The following is a 15,915-nucleotide window of genomic DNA, read 5'->3' as shown; positions in this document are numbered from 1 at the left end:
AGTAGACCAAACAGATGGCATGTGCTTTGGGAGTTTGCCCTGGAGGACAGTGCATCAAAGTGGCAGAAGAGGCAAGAGGAAGGGACTCTGGGGGCTCGGGGCTTGTGGCTCCATCAAGGTAAAAGCACACACAGAGTTCCAACTGCAATGATGGAAGTGTGTCAAGAAAAAAGTGTCGGGCACTATTTGCCCATAAGCAAAGCCTCAACCCCTCCCCTTTTTCTCTCCTTCCTTGATCCATATGGGGTGAATTGCTAGCAGGGGGCAAACTACAAACTGGAAAACAGTAATAGGAGCTTTTACCCAACACTTATTATGTGCCAGGCAATCTGCAGCAGCAATTCACTGAATCTTCGTGGAAATGGTACAGTTGGCCCTATTTTACTGATGATGAAACTGAAGCCTAGAGAGTTGAGGTTAGTTGGCCAAAATCACAGCCCTAGTCAGGATTTGAGACCAGGTGTATCTGGCATCAGAGTCTGCATCTTCCTTGACTCTATTAATCGATGGCAAAATTTTTATATGTAAGCTTCACAATTGCCAAGTATTCATTTTTAGTGGATTCTGACCTAAGGTGAATAAACTCTTCTTGAAAACTTACTAGACGAAGAAGACATTCTAGTTTACACTTAAGATGTGCATTCAAAAAAATTATATACACACAAACACACGCATACCCACCTACACACCTTTGGATAAGCAACAGGGCAGACTCTGAAGGTGACAAGAATCCATACTCACAGAAATGAGTTCTTTGCCCAGGACAGACAGTGGGAAAGAGAAAGGCAAAGAATTGAGGCTTAAATTTCCTCTCAGAAATGAAAATATGAGCAAAAATACCTAGGAGCATAGTTCCAATAGTCCAGAATCTGTTAGATCCAAAGTGACTCTTCTCTTGCCACTCATTTGCAAGGACATGGGTCTGTTCTGGCAGGAGAAATGACATGCCTTAAGAAACTGATAGTTATTAATGCCAGAAAATATACCTTCAACATACACTTCCTTAGAGAAAGGGGAACAAATACTTAATGACACCTGTGTCAGGTGCTTCATATACATTTTTTAAGGTTTTTTTTTTTCATTTATTTGATTTAATCTTTTAATCTACAAGCCTATCCTGAGGCAGATGGTGTTAACTTTTCAGTTGGGGAAACTAAAGCTCATGGAAGCTAAAAAACTTGTCTGAGGTCATAAGGCTGACAAATGACAGAGCCCCAATTTGAACCCAGATCTGCCAGCTCCTTCTACTAAAGCACACTGCCTGAGCTGCCATTTTCCACAGGAACACATTGTAGAAGGTCTGTTTTAACTCCTTGCTTCTTGGCAATGTTCCCTCTGTTCCCTCTCCTGGTGTTTTCCAACCTTGCCTTCAGACAGAGAAACATCCACCAGATCTCCCCTAGACAGAAAGACCCACAACTTGTTAGGAAATTTTTGTTATAAAACATTTAATGTTAACCTACAATACAATGTAAACTTTTATGAAAAAAATTTAAAGTACACTAGATTTCTTCAGTAAATTATCACGTAACTATTCAGGTGCAGTACAAGTTGGGGCACTGCATCCTTTGTGGATGGATTTCCTGTTGCTGCATCCCTCACAAGTCCTAAAAAAAACCAGTTGTAAAGTGGAGCTCCTTGTTCAAGCACCAGATAATACACTCCTGATTTTGCATTCTGGTGGTTATCACTCCTTCCCACAGTCATTTTCTGTAACTTTTTCCTTGGCCTTGGCACCATTAGCAATTTTCATGATTGCTCAGTTGAAGATTCTAGGTTCTTTTTAGCTTTTATTTTTTAAAGAAATATTCTCCATTGGCCATCTCTTATCCAAACATCATAGTGGAAACAAGCAAGGAGAAAGAAGTATTTGCTGCAGGAAATTCTGCAGAAGTGAAAGAAAAGACTGAGGCTGCAGAAATTCGACTGACTTCAATTAGGTATCTTTGCTTGGTCATTTCCTATGGAAATTCAGCTGAATCTAGTCTTGGGAGTACAGAACAAAACTGGAAACAAGTGTTTTTGTTTAGTTGATGACTTGCCATTTGGAAACAACAGCTGAAATAATCAGGAGGTCATTTGGAAAGAGCAAATGCTTGCAGATCACATCACTGGCTTCTCAGTATTTTCTCACTTGCAGGTCCCATCAAGTTCTGAGGTCCTTGGGAGTAACATACAGATTGTACTGGTGTTGACAAAATGTGCATCTTTCATGGAGGAAAGGAGATGGCACCTAGGCAGCAGGTCTAGGTCAGCATGAAGACAGGAACCAGGACTGAGTAAAGCAGGGGGTGTTTCAACACTAGGAAGAAGCATGTGTTTCAGGTGGAGTCTCTTGAAAACTAAAGTAAATGGACAGGCCATCGCAAGAGTTGTACCAACACGAATAGACTTTAATACTCTGGCATCTTACCTCCTTCACTGGACAAGTTATCTAAAGGCAAGAGGCATAAAGTGCACATCATAGAATAAGATGCAGATTGAATTATTAAGAAAAAAATTTACAACTTCCTGAAGAGGTGTGGAAAAGATACTTGGTACACCCAGCCTGGTGAAGGTCCTTAATACCCTCCTATGCAGGGAAACAGCTCTGCATTCCAGACAGGGAGGGTGGCTCTGAGTTAAGTGGAAAAATTCATCTTTGCATGGTTGTCAGCAGGAAGCAGACTTTGCGTAAGGTAGAGTGGAGAACATGGTTTATCCTTAGTCACTCCAGACACATTTTATGACAACAGTCGGAAAGCGATTTCCCACTCATCTGGACTTGGGACAGCAGGAAACAAAGTGAAAGAAAAACAGGCAGCCAGGAGCAGAATTAAAGTTTCCTGGAGATGGTGCTGTAGACACCTGTGCCAAGGCCACTGGGAAATTCTCAGGCTCCCCAGGTGATACCCATGGGGCTCCTCACCCTGCCCCTTGGTGTTTACCCCAACCACTAAGGGTGGCAGAGAAGAGCAGTCACATCACTGCTACCTAAAAGAATGGTCCTTAGGTTTTAGCTAAGAGAAAGCCTTTGGAGGCTGCAAATCTAGCAAGTTATGCTTTATGTTGACATGAACCCCTGGCCTCACAGCATGCTAGGGAACTGCAATAACTTCAGTAGGTTGCAGTGTTACAAGTTCTGCAAGTCTAGCTACAGAACACTTTGGAATACTTGTCAGCTCACGCTGACATCTGTGAATACATGGCCTGACCCCAGTACCCATTACCATAAACTCAACCACAGATGAGACATCAGAGGGAAAAACCCCTACTGCTTCAACACAGCAATAGAGGGAGAGGATAAAACTGCCCCCAGCAGGTGGCTACATCAAAAACTGAAATGTGCCTTCCGACACTTTACACAGGCTGAGTTCTGTCTTGGCTCCCTTCAAGGCCTCCGGTTCTTTCAACCCTTAAAACACCACCACCACCACCACCACATTCCCAGTGAGACAGGCGGGGTACTCTCACATGGTTCTGCTGGTTCCACCACAGACCCTGCTAGTCCTCAGGAAAGGCACCAAGCTTGGCAATTCAGGAAAGCTCAGGGCTGGGCAGGAATAGCATGCACATGTCAGAACACATATCCTTTGGTTCAGATCCCATAATGACCACCTGGTCCAGATTCCAAGGAAAAGCTGCAGTTGTACATATAGGTTAGTCTACACGGAGTTCATACCATGTATATGGGTGTATCTGTACATACACAGCCTTTGTAGGGCTACAAACACAGATTTCCTCCCATTGTACCAAGTGGGGTGCATAGGCGGCAAGAAAGGACAGCAAGAGTTGGACCAAAAAGAACCTCTCTGGGAACGTGAGAGGGACAATGGCAGAAATAAGCACAAACCAGCCTGGGACACCTTTATTACACTCTTGTGGGCTAAGGAGCCCAGGGCAAGAACTCATGGGTTTGAGAAATGGCTCTTTATCAAATGATGTTAAGGAAAAAAAATACACCTATGTCAGCCTCATTCCTTTGGTCATTACAAAGCAACAACAAAAAAAATTTAAAGTTTTTCATAAATTGTGGGAAGTTCAAGGAACATCTCTGCTCTGTGCCTTCCCTTCCCTCTCTCCTCCAGAGGTGGAAGAAGCAAGTCCTCAGGAGATGCTGCAGTAGCTGGTTGTTGGAGGTTTTTTCACTTTTGTTTTCCATAAAAGCAAGAATGAATGAGATCTAGTGGGAACGTCCCCTTCCCCAGTTGGGACAACGGCTGGGTTGGAGGTGAAGAGTCTCCTTTCATTGGACGGTGTGTGGTGCAGAGGCAGTAGGGAAGGGTGGGCTTGCCAGCAGGAACGTTCACTGCTAACCTCGCGTGCACACAAAGGTGGTGACTTTTGCAGGCAGCATGGTTTCTGATCCTTCCTTAGGATGCAGCAGTCTTTTAAAAAAAATATTGTATTATAATAATAATAATATGAATTTCTCTCTCTTATTTTTTTGTTTTTTTTTCCCATTTCTTTTAGGGATTGGGGTGGAAAAGGAGAGGAAGAAAAAGTGTCATTCGTCTGTTAGGTCCTGAACAAAGAGAACTTCTGTGTGGCTGAGTCCGGCCTCCTGCAGCGTGGGGGGGTTGGGCCACTCCTCTGAAGGGGTGCAGGGCAGCACCCTCCGGGGAAAATTGGCTTCAATCTGAAACTTTTCAGGGCTTTCTTTCAAGGAGAATAAGAAGTCGTGGATTACCTGCAGAAAAAGAAGGTAATTTTCTATTACCTATAGAAAAAGAAGGGCAGTGAGAAAAAGACAAAGACAAACACACACACAACCACGAAATCAAATATACCCCAGCTCTCCCCAGGGTAACTTGGAGATATGAAGTAATCACATTAGATTGAAATTCCACTTCAAAGTCGATCCATTTCACAGAGCAAACATGTCGGGCAGCTCTTTTAAGAGATTTATTACACAGCCCAATGCTAGTCCTACTCTGAATTGACCCATCTGTTTCTTTTTTGAAAACCTGTCTGATATAAAGTTAAACATTTTTAACTTACAAATAATCAAGAGTTACAGAAAAGTTGGAAGCATAGGTACAGAATTTTTTCTTTGAACCATTTGAAAGCGAGCTACCAACTGAATGTCCCATCACCCCAGAATACTTGTGTATATCTTACAAACAGGGCAATCACCTTCATAATACAACCCTCAAAATCAGGAAACTTAACTGATACATTATTACTGTAATATAATAATGTACATTAAATTTTTATTCAGGCCCCATTCAAGTTTTGGCAGTTGCCTTTTATAGCAAAAGGATCCAGTTTTAAATTGTATATTGCATTTAGTAGTTGTCACCATCTCCTAAGTCTGCTCCTTTTAGCCTGGAACAAATCCTCAGGATTTCCTTGACTTTCATGACCTTGACACTCCTAAAGATTACTGGTCAGTTACTTTGTCTCTCAATTCGTTTATCTGATGTTTACTCATGATTAGATTCCAGTTATGCATCTTTGACAGGAGTATTACAGAAATGATGTTGTGCTCTACTCAATGCATCCTATTCAGGTGGAGTAGAATTTCATTTTGCTCCATTACCTATGATGTCCACTGTGACCACTTGATTAAGATGGTGCCTGCCAGGCCTCTCCGCTCTAAGTTAGTCTTTTCTCCTTTGTTATTAACGAGTATTTTGTGGGGAGGTACTCTGAAACTACAGAGACATTCGGCTCCTCAAACTTTCTTCAATTTATTTATTTATATTAATATAGGGCCATGCTTTCCTATTTTATTCAATAGGTTCTAATGTTCAAACTGTTTCAGATGGAGTCCGAGAAGCCCAATCAAGCTGGCCTCCGTGTCTTTCTGACATGTCTCCATCGTTCTTTGACTAATTCCTTGCTTTGTGGCACAAGGTGTTCCAGGCTAATCTTGTATTTTCCCTGTCCCAGTCCTGGAATCAGCCATGTCTCCAAGGAACCGTGATTCCTCTTAATGGACAATGCTATTTAAAAACCATGATCTAGGGAATTCCCTGGAGGTCCAGTGTTTAGGATTCCACGCTTCCACTGCAGGGAGCATGGGTTTGATCCCTGGTTGGGGAACTAAGACCTTGCATGCTGTGTGGTGCGGCCAAAAATGAAAAAACAGAAAATAAATACATAACAACCATGATCTAGGTGCTAGGTATGTTCATTGATGTTGGGGTGCTGATGTTCCCAAGCACTCTCTGTGGAGAAAGCCAGACAATGTGTACATACATATATGCATCTATATCTTTATTTCCCCCTGTATACTGAGAGCCATAAGTTGATTCCCCTCTCCTCATGTACACCCTCCTTACCTGGTTCTGGATTTAACACCCACCCCAGGACACTTGGGCTCTGACTTCTCTGCACTGGGTGCCCCCACATATGCACACCTCCTTCACTTGATCGAGATCTGACACCCTCCACGTAGACTCTCTTCTGTGAGAAAGCCCTCTTCACTCTGGTCTGGATCTGGCAAGGTAAGGTAAATTCTTATTCTCCCCTGCCTCTTAACGCCACACATTAAGAACAGGCACCCTGGATCTGATCTATGGTCCTCTTTACCTCAAGTCTTTAACAAGACTCTAAGGGATGTGCAGTGAAGGGCACTGCTAACCTCTTTCAGGTCCATCCCAAAGATCAGGAGCACCCCATTCAAGTTACCCTTACTTTTTTGAGGGAATCTATTTCTATTTCCTTTTTGTTCCACCTCTCATAAGTTTATTCCCCTCTGCCTGAAGAGGCTATTGCTACAAATCCATTTAAGGAGTAAATTCATTTTCCTCTCACTTAATCCATTCATGATTTTACAAAATTCTCATATTTTGGTCCATCAACCTTAATCACTTTCCGTTCCTTTCTCTGTCTTTGCAATTTCCATTAACATTCATTCTCCTTTTCTTTTCTTGAGATGCATCAGTTAGACTTGCATCAAGTATTCTTGGTATGAACCCAACAAGGGTTTCACAGAAGGGCAAAATATCTTGCTTCCTTTTCAGTCACTGCTTGACAATACTCAACACTGGTATTTTCTGTTTATCATTGGCAATGCGCCAATACCATCAGGAAACAGATGAAATCACCTCTACAGGTCCCTTTTGGTTCATAATGGATAGAAAAATGATTTCTGGGCTGAGTATAATTTAGTTTCTCTCTTACATGCATTCATTTAGGAGAAAGTCAGCTGCCACTTTTCTGCCCACTCTTGAAGGCTAGAGATTTTTCTACAGTTTATCCTTGCCTTTAACCCCTGTCAAGAGCTGGGCATCATGCACAAACTTAGCATTTCGCTGAACATTCACTCATTGAGAGTATTTATAAAGGGTAGAGCTCACAGGAAGATCACACAAAGTCTGCAAGAGCACTAAAAAACTGTAACTCATTATTCAGTTACATGTTATTAACTCTATGAATGTCAAATGAAAGGCCAGCACTGCCAATACACCTCTCCTCTTACACTTCTTTCTTTCCCATCTGACCCTTGTCCCCATTTACTAATTATTTCTCTCCATCTGAAGTTTTTTTCTTCTTTAAAAAATAACTTTTAGTGTGAACGTATTTAAAAAGCCTACAAGGATTAAATATTTAACAAATGGGTTGGCTCCCCTTTGGCTAAAAGTCTATTCTATTCCACAATTCTAATAGATTTTCCTCCAAAACTCTCAAGAGAGGAAATTTTGGTTAGGCTTTTCATATACAAAATGATAATGAGAGTTTGGGGAGTAAAAGCTCCATAAGCGCTTGGGCATACTACAGAGAAACTGTCAGTGAACATGGCTGCAAGCTAATACCCACACAGAAAACAGTAGTTAGGTAACACATCAAGGAAAGGGAATGAACATTTAGAAACCATCTACTACATGCTAGGTCCTGTGTGAGGCTCATTCATGTTATTCCCAACTAAAAATCCAAAGTTAGAGATGTGAGCACCTTCCCCCATATAAATCAATGTATAAATGAGAGATAAACAAATAAAATGAGGAAGCCATTGTTTCTCTCTCACCAGGATGCCTCACAACGTTTTACTCTGAATTAGCTCTTTGAATTGTCTTACATTCCTTACTGGTCAGTAAGCTCCATGAATTCCAGAACCACGCTTTACTCACCTGCATAACCCCTAGGGTGCCTAGCACAGTGCCTGACATACCTTCAGTTTAATGTTATCAGAGGACAGGTTATATTTCCATTTTACATACGGGATATATCTGAGGCCCTATAAGAGACTCTGTAACTTGTCCAATGTTTTCCAGTTAAACAGGAGAAGTAATGAATGTGCTACCCAGCCTCACCTGACTACAGAGCATCCACATTTCTATTATGCAGTTTATTCTTGATTATTTCAAATGATCAGGGAAATGGCAGAATCTATTATAGTTGTAAACTTGGAAAGGCAACTTACCAACGCTCAGTATAAACAGGAACTTCCTTCTGATAATAAACACCAAAAACAATAGCGTTTGAATGCTTACTATGAGCCAGGCACAATGTTGAGCACTTTACATATGAACTTAATCCTAACAATCCTATTAGAGAGTGACTATTATACCCATTTTACAGATGAAGAAACTGAGGCTTAGAGATTAAGTAAACTGACCAAGGAAACACATCTATTAACACTGGAACAATGAGAATTTGATCTTCATTCTGTGAGACTCTGAGTCTCTGCTTTTAACTACATCCTTATGGAATGAAAAACACTATTTACCTATGGACACCAGATATACAAGGTGGCCGTACTAAGTGGGGCTTCTAATGGGCTGAGTAGAAAGAAAGAGTGATAACTGCATGCAAGCTGCACATGCACTTATATTCAGTTGTGTAATTCCAGTCCTTCTAGGGCAGCGGGGATAGAGCTTTTTCTACACAGCAAGGGGTTCTGGTGGTATTCTAAAGCCAATGCAAGTCGAGCAGCTTGGAAGAGCCTCCCACCTCCAACATACAAGTCTTTTGTGGGACTTCTTGGTAAGGTATCTTTTCTTCTTAGCAGAGCTCAAACATGATAAAATGAAACCTTAATAACTGCTTTGAGTTGGCAGCTAGACCTGAAGGAACCTACAATAATTCAGTGCACTCTTCTCTCTGTCCCACCTCCTTCCTCCCCTGTTCATCAGAGCAGCAGATATAGCAACAACACTCTTGAGAGTCTTTAAAAGTTTCCATATCTACAGCCCAGACAGCCCAGACACACAACTTAGGCAGTTCTTACTGTTAGAGACTGTGAAAAGTGGAATCGTCTTTCTACTCGAGAATCATTGGGTAATTTGAAAATGATTTTGACACTTTCAGGGTCATCAGGGGAAGGCTCCGGGGGCAGGCACTCCAACTTCCTTTCCTTCTCCTCTTGTAAATTCTGTAGAGACACAAAGCAAAGGTGAGGCTATGGCTCCAATTAGGGAACAAGGAAACAAGAAACACAATCACATCATGTAGGTTTACTGGGCAGTCAGACGAAAAATTAATGACCAGTATCAGAAGAAAAACTTCTTGGCAAGGGTCAGAAACATCCTAATTCAAATTATATTTATTTGATTACATACTACTGCATCACATGTATTATTTATTGATTATGTTAAGGTATGTAACTTTTAGAAAAAAGGGAATGACTAAAAGACCCTGGCTATAATCAAGCAGCAATATGCAATGAAACAAGATGATGAATAAAATGTCAGATGAGCTAAACACTGGTACTAAGAATGAATGCTTGGGCTTCCCTGGTGGCGCAGCGGTTAAGAATCTGCCTGCCAATGCAAGGGACACAGGTTCGCGCCCTGGCCCGGGAAGATCCCACATGCCGCGAAGCAACTAAGCCCGTGCGCCACAACTACTGAGCCTGAGCTCTAGAGCCCGCAAGCCACAACTACTGAAGCCTACACGCCTAGAGCCCGTGCTCCGCAGCAAGAGAAGCCACGACAATGAGAAGCCCGTGTACCGCAACAAAGAGTAGCCCCCGCTCACCCCAACTAGAGAAAGCCCGCGTGCAGCAACGAAGACCCAACGCAGCCAAAAAATAAATAAATAAAATTTATTAAAAAAAAAAAAAAGAATGAATGCTTAAAATCTACTGCTGTGAATTAGCATATTGAATTGCTTATTATCTATTTATACTTACTTTTCATGGAACAGAGCTGTTCTAACTTTTACTTACACTTGTATTTGTTTTAATAAACTTTTTAAGCAATTAAAAAATGCTTTTTGTGAAAATGTAGTAAATATTAAAATGGCATGGAGAATTTAAATCCCTCACAATCCTATCACCTAGTTTTTCCCTTTCACACTGGAGAAAAGACCAGTGTGGGAGTCAGCAGAAGTAAATAAGACAGGCCCCTTACCCGCCGCCGCCTCTCCTCTGCCAGCTTCTGCTGCTGCACCTCTTCCTCCTTCCGCCGCTTCCGCTCCCGCTCCTCACGCTTCTTCCTCTCTTTCTCCTGGTCAGCCCGGAGAGAGGCCAGGTAGGCCTCATCCTGTTGTTGTCTCAGCACCTGGGTCTGGTTTCGTTCTTCCCTGTGGACAGATCAAAAGCATAGAGGGAAAAAATAAATCTCACAAAGCTCTGTGTTTTCTTATATTGAAATTTTTTAGGGGGTTAAAAAGGTTGACAATCTTGGCAGATGATCAGTTAACACTACCATAAGGGATTCAGATTTTCATGCAGAATGTGAATAAGCCATCTCTTTTCTTACTTTAATTTGGCAGAAAAATGGCAAGCTTTTCCCTCTCTTTTTAACTTTCCATGTAAAACTATCCTTTCCCCCCAATCCTAACAGAAGTAACACAATATTATTGCCATAAGATGATCAGCGGGATCATATTTTATAGATAAATACCTTTCTGGGTTACAACATTTTTGTGTATGTTGCTTTCATAAAACCAAAAAACCACATACACACATTTTAGAAGATGTGAAAAATATAGAAACATCTTATTCAGAGTTCTACTAATCAAAGAGAAAACACTGTAACATTTTGGGATATTTCTTTTTCTCTCCAAAAAATTGTGTATGTATGTAGGAGTGTGTGTGTCTGTGTCTATAAAATTAAAAGAGGGCTTCCCTGGTGGTGCAGTGGTTGAGAGTCTGCCTGCCAATGCAGGAGACACAGGTACGAGCCCTGGTCTGGGAAGATCCCACATGCCGCGGAGCGACTAGGCCCGTGAGCCACAATGCTGAGCCTGCGCGTCTGGAGCCTGTGCTCCACAACAGGAGAGGCCGTGATAGTGAGAGGCCCGTGCACCGCGATGAAGAGTGGCTCCCGCTTGCCGCAACCAGAGAAAGCCCTTGCACAGAAACGAAGACCCAACACAGCCATAAATAAATAAATAAATAAAAATTTTAAAAAATTAAAAAAATTAAAAAAAAAAAATTAAAAGAAAATATCCCAGAATTTTAAAAGTGGTGGTAGGACTATGAGTGATTTAAAATTTCTTCTGTGCTTTTCTATGTTTCCTGAATTTTCTACATTAATTAATGTACATTACTTATGTGATGGGGGAGGAGTTATAACCAAGTTATAACCATTCCTCATTTTTTACATTTAAGTTCTTTATATCATGCTCAGCTATTTTAAATGACACAATTTACATTCCTGAGCATAGAGTCCTGTCTTTATTTTGAATCACATCTCCAAGAAAAGATGATCTTATGGAGTTATTTAGGTCAAAATATATAAATATTTTAACACTAAATGGACAAGGCTTTTAAAGTTGCCTAACAGAGAAGAAGTCAGGATTTGTGGAGCCCCAGGTAAGGCACCCAAGTCTACAGCTGGTCTCAGTTCCAGACAGGAACTCCCCTGTACCTCTCTAGGCGTTCTGACACCAGGTAAGTCTGGTTTGCATCCATGATAAATGTCAGCTGGTTAATGAGGTCATCAGGCTGAATGAGGCCTTCTAGCCGTCCTACCACAGTCATTCTCCGATCCTTCAACATAATCATGGCCAGGAATGGATAGGTGTTTTCTCTTAAAGCCTGCGAGACTGACAGAAAGAAGACCCAAAAGATCAAAGGCAGGACTTAGGGATAAAACAGATTAATTCTTAGATTTTACACAACAAGCAAGAGAGAACTGCTTTGGTCTCAGTTGGGAAAGAAGGGAGGTGTCATTTATTCCCTGCCTACCTTTTTCCCTCCTAGTTTCTCAATCTTTTTGCTGTTATTGTTATATATTTGTGTCCCTATTCCCAGGTAATTTGATTAGAGTAGGACAGGCTTTTCTGGTGGGGTGTGGTTGTCATGATGATGCTAGGGCAGGCTGCAGAGTTCAAGAACAATGTCTATTTGATGGAAGGAAAAGGATCTACAAAGACTCTGGCTACTGCTCAGCATAATTTTCCCCTGTGTCGGGGTCAAGCCTAAAGGGAACAAGGCTGCAAGTCTCAAGCTTTATGTTACTGGTGAGGATCTCCACCATCATCTTCCCTGTCTTTTGTTCCTCTTATCCAATCCCTTCCTTACCCCCTTTTCCTATGTCCCACCCGCCCCCACCCACTATAAAAGGGCTAGCTTTTCTGTTCTGAAGGAGTTTAGAAAGCGGGTCTTCCAAATAACCAAGAGTTTACAACTACAGAGTTTAACCTGTTTTACCTTATGATTTGAAAGAAGAGATTTTAAGCTTCTATTAAAAATATCCTTAGTCTCCTTCTATTTATCACTCCTCACACCCAAAGCCATTAAGAGAATGGCAAAACATATACTGCAGGAACTTATCAGATGTTTAAAAACCAATTAGGAATAACAATTCGGATTCTAGGATGTAGACAAAACATCTGCTGCATCTTTGGTTCTCAGGATTTAGCACAGTGCCTGGTATGCTAGTATATATTCAAAAGTTGCTGTATAGAAGTAGCTGCAAAGTAACAGCATTTTCCTTCACTAGATGCCTTTATATCTTATACTGACTTCTAAAGATATTTACCTCCAGTTGAGAGTTAGTTATAGTCAGCAAAGATCTGAGCTTTCTGAATCCCTATCAGCACTCAGGGTACTCAAACTCATTGTGCAAGAAGCTCTGCTAAAATTGCTGATGACAAGAATAAACTCTTCAGTAAAAAGCTCATTAAGATTAAAGGCAAGCTGCTGGCCAGGACTGGGTATTTTTTAAAATACAACAGGCTCTGGCAATGGTTAACTGTAATGAATGGGCTAGAGTCTGACAGACCTGAGCTTGCTCCAAAACTTGCTAACCGTATGATCCTGGGCCAGTGGCTTAAACTCTCTGAGCTTGTTTCCTAAACCATGAAGTGGAGGTAATAGAACCCCCATCTCTCAGGACTGCTGAGAGGATTGGTCAGCCACAGAATAGTCATGCAATAAATGGCATGTCCTTCCAGATTATTCCAAAGATAGCTCAACAATCTCAACGAGGCAAAAGAAACACGACTTACCCCTGTATCCCTCAGGTTTGTTTGTGGAGCATGCCCAGAAGAGCATCCTAGTGTTTATTAGTGAAATAACTTCAGGAGCACAGAGTGTGGTGCTGTGGAGAGGGATGAAGAGGACATGAGAAGAACTTGCTTACTACAAATTATCAGTAGATAAGATCAGAAAAGAGGAAAAAAAAAAAATCAATCCACTTACCGACAGAACTCATCAGAGTCCTGGTGATCATCTCCATGAAGATAAACCAAAAGAAAGCGAAGCTCCCGTTTGGCATCATTAAGTGCCTATGAGAAACAGAAGATCACAAATTATGATGATGACTGTGCCTCAAACTTTTAATTAGGCTAAGGGTCCTAATGGATACAGCTATGTATTTAGGAACAAAAGAAGAAATGAGGGAAAAAGCTGAGCAAGAAAACCAGAAAATTCCTGGGCTCCTACCTTCATACCTCTGGCATTTCTCTCCCTACAGAAAGTCCATGCTAACAAGCTTCAATGAAAAAGTTTTTAGTGTTGTTAGGATTTAAATTCTATCAGGCACATGAGAGTAGGCAGGCTGACAAAAAAACGCCCCCTCCCCGCCCAATCACAGAAAAGTCAGCTGTTCCCACAATCTAAAGGAAGATATAAACAGGAGAATCTGACCTGAAAAGGGAGATGAGAATTTTGCCACTTTACAGCTACAACATAAAAAATACTGCAAAGATGAGCCTGATCCAAGGCCACATACCAAGCAAGGATGAGGGACTGAGGGACCCAAGGGCATTTTAAAGAGCATGGGGTTTAAAAGATCCTCAAAGACAAGGCTAGTGTCCAAGATTTCTGTGTATGCTTTTGCATTTGCAGAATCCCAGGTACGTTACAATTTAATTAAGATTTCCTGAACGACCACTGGTGGTCTACCCTCAGGATTACAGCAAAGAGGGTGTATGAGAGGCACCCATCTCATTCACGTCTGTATCTCTAGCACTGAGCACAATGCGTGGCATATAGTAGGTGCTTAATGCTCGTTGAGTGGGGGTGGGAGCAGCCAGTGGGAAAAAGCAGATGTGGGAGAATCATAGAAGGAAGCAAGAGTAAGCATTTTTCTCTTTCTCCAGATAGATCCAGGAATCCTGGAGGCTGCAGAACCACCCTCAGGCATAAGGTGTTACTTCTACATTTTTCTCTGGTAAACTAGAGATATGCCCAACACCCATAGAACTACTAATTTTTGCTCCCTGAGAGGTAACAACAGTCGAATGTCTGTGTGGTTTGGGTTGAATGAGATGTGTTGCTTTGAGTCTATGGTCTATCCCCTTATTCAATTCTGTGAGGGATCCAAGACTTAGGCTTTGCCTACAAGGAGCTTACAGTCTGGTACAGGAAATAAGACATTAACACAAACAACTATAAAATAAGGAAGAATGTGAAATTGCTATAACGTTTAAAAAAAAAACAAAACCACTATGAAAGTACAAAAGGAAAGACTACTATTTTAGATTGCAAGTAGGCAGGGTAGGGCGCAACAATTAGGAAAGGGTACAAGAGGGGAGTGACATGAGCTGGTGAAAGATGGGCAAGATTCCAATTAGCAAAATGTGAGGAAGGCATTCTAGATAGAGGAAACAGTAAAGCAAAAGCAAAGGCACAGAGGTGGGAAAGTACAGAGTATGTTAAGGGAATGGTCAGCTGGAACCTAGGGTATAGGGAAACAAGTTATGCAGGAAAGACCTCAAAAGGAGGTTGGGATTAGATCAAGGAGGGCCCAGCTAAAGGGCTTGGTCTCTTTTTGTGTAAGCAATAAAAAGCTATTTAAAGTTTCTGAATAAAAGAACGACATGATCAGTGCTAGGCTATGCTTTCCTTTGAGGATAGAATCATATCAATAAATTGGCATCTATATGGTTTGTGGCACTGACCTGGCTGTACGTTCCCTGGTAGAAGACAGGGTGTGCCCTCCCATATTTCTCTTCAAAAGAGTGCATAAATGAAACAATGTCCCCAACGGGGTCAGTGACCCGGCTGCGAGGGTCAGGCCGTATAAAACGAAGAGCAAACCTGGGGAGGAAGGAATAAATATCACATGAATCGGCTTACTGTAGTGCATATGGAGTGGGCCAGTTTGTAAAGATTCCTATAGCAGAGCCATGGGCATGGCAGCAAAGGGAGGTGAACGGTCTGTGAGTGGACCATCAAACCTGAGAGTACAGTCTGGCTCAAAAGCCACAAAGCAGCAAGTGTTATACCACTGCCTGTTTAAGAAGAATGCAAATTACTAGAATTATAAATTCCAACACTGGCCTAAACAAATCTTGAGTGCTTTTTGAAGAAAAATTTAGGGCTATAAGAATTGGGAAAGGAAGACGCAATATCCAAAAAGATCACAGGTCAGGCTGTGCCCCCAGACTCTCCATAACAGCACTGTCTAAAACAGCAGCCACGAGCCACATGTGGCTATCTAAATTACCAAGAAAATTAATTTAATTAAATACAATTTTAAAAATTCACTTCCTCATTCACACCAGCCACATTTCAAGTGCTCAATAGCCACATGTGGCTAGTGGCTTCCACACTAGACACTGCAGATATAGAACATTTCCATCATCACA

The 15,915-nt window shown here is 41.6% G+C and overlaps 1 protein-coding gene across 1 annotated transcript in view; it reads right to left on the bottom strand.

The window, feature by feature from the left end:
- Positions 1 to 1,431: 1,431 nt before the first annotated feature.
- Positions 1,432 to 15,915, bottom strand: part of FAF2 (Fas associated factor family member 2) — a 64,544-nt gene continuing 50,060 nt past the window's right edge. Inside the window, exons 5-11 of the mRNA XM_068536406.1 lie at positions 15,226 to 15,364; positions 13,523 to 13,608; positions 13,330 to 13,421; positions 11,745 to 11,922; positions 10,281 to 10,452; positions 9,158 to 9,301; positions 1,432 to 4,669 (exon numbers count right to left, since the gene is read on the bottom strand). Of these exons, the coding sequence (XP_068392507.1) occupies positions 4,487 to 4,669; positions 9,158 to 9,301; positions 10,281 to 10,452; positions 11,745 to 11,922; positions 13,330 to 13,421; positions 13,523 to 13,608; positions 15,226 to 15,364 (994 nt within the window). The 3' untranslated portion in view covers positions 1,432 to 4,486. The remainder of the gene's footprint in view (positions 4,670 to 9,157; positions 9,302 to 10,280; positions 10,453 to 11,744; positions 11,923 to 13,329; positions 13,422 to 13,522; positions 13,609 to 15,225; positions 15,365 to 15,915) is intronic.

The sequence above is a fragment of the Eschrichtius robustus genome, chromosome 2 (assembly GCF_028021215.1).
Source record: "Eschrichtius robustus isolate mEscRob2 chromosome 2, mEscRob2.pri, whole genome shotgun sequence".
Lineage (NCBI taxonomy): Eukaryota > Metazoa > Chordata > Mammalia > Artiodactyla > Eschrichtiidae > Eschrichtius > Eschrichtius robustus.
This window is presented reverse-complemented; position numbering and strand designations above follow the sequence as displayed.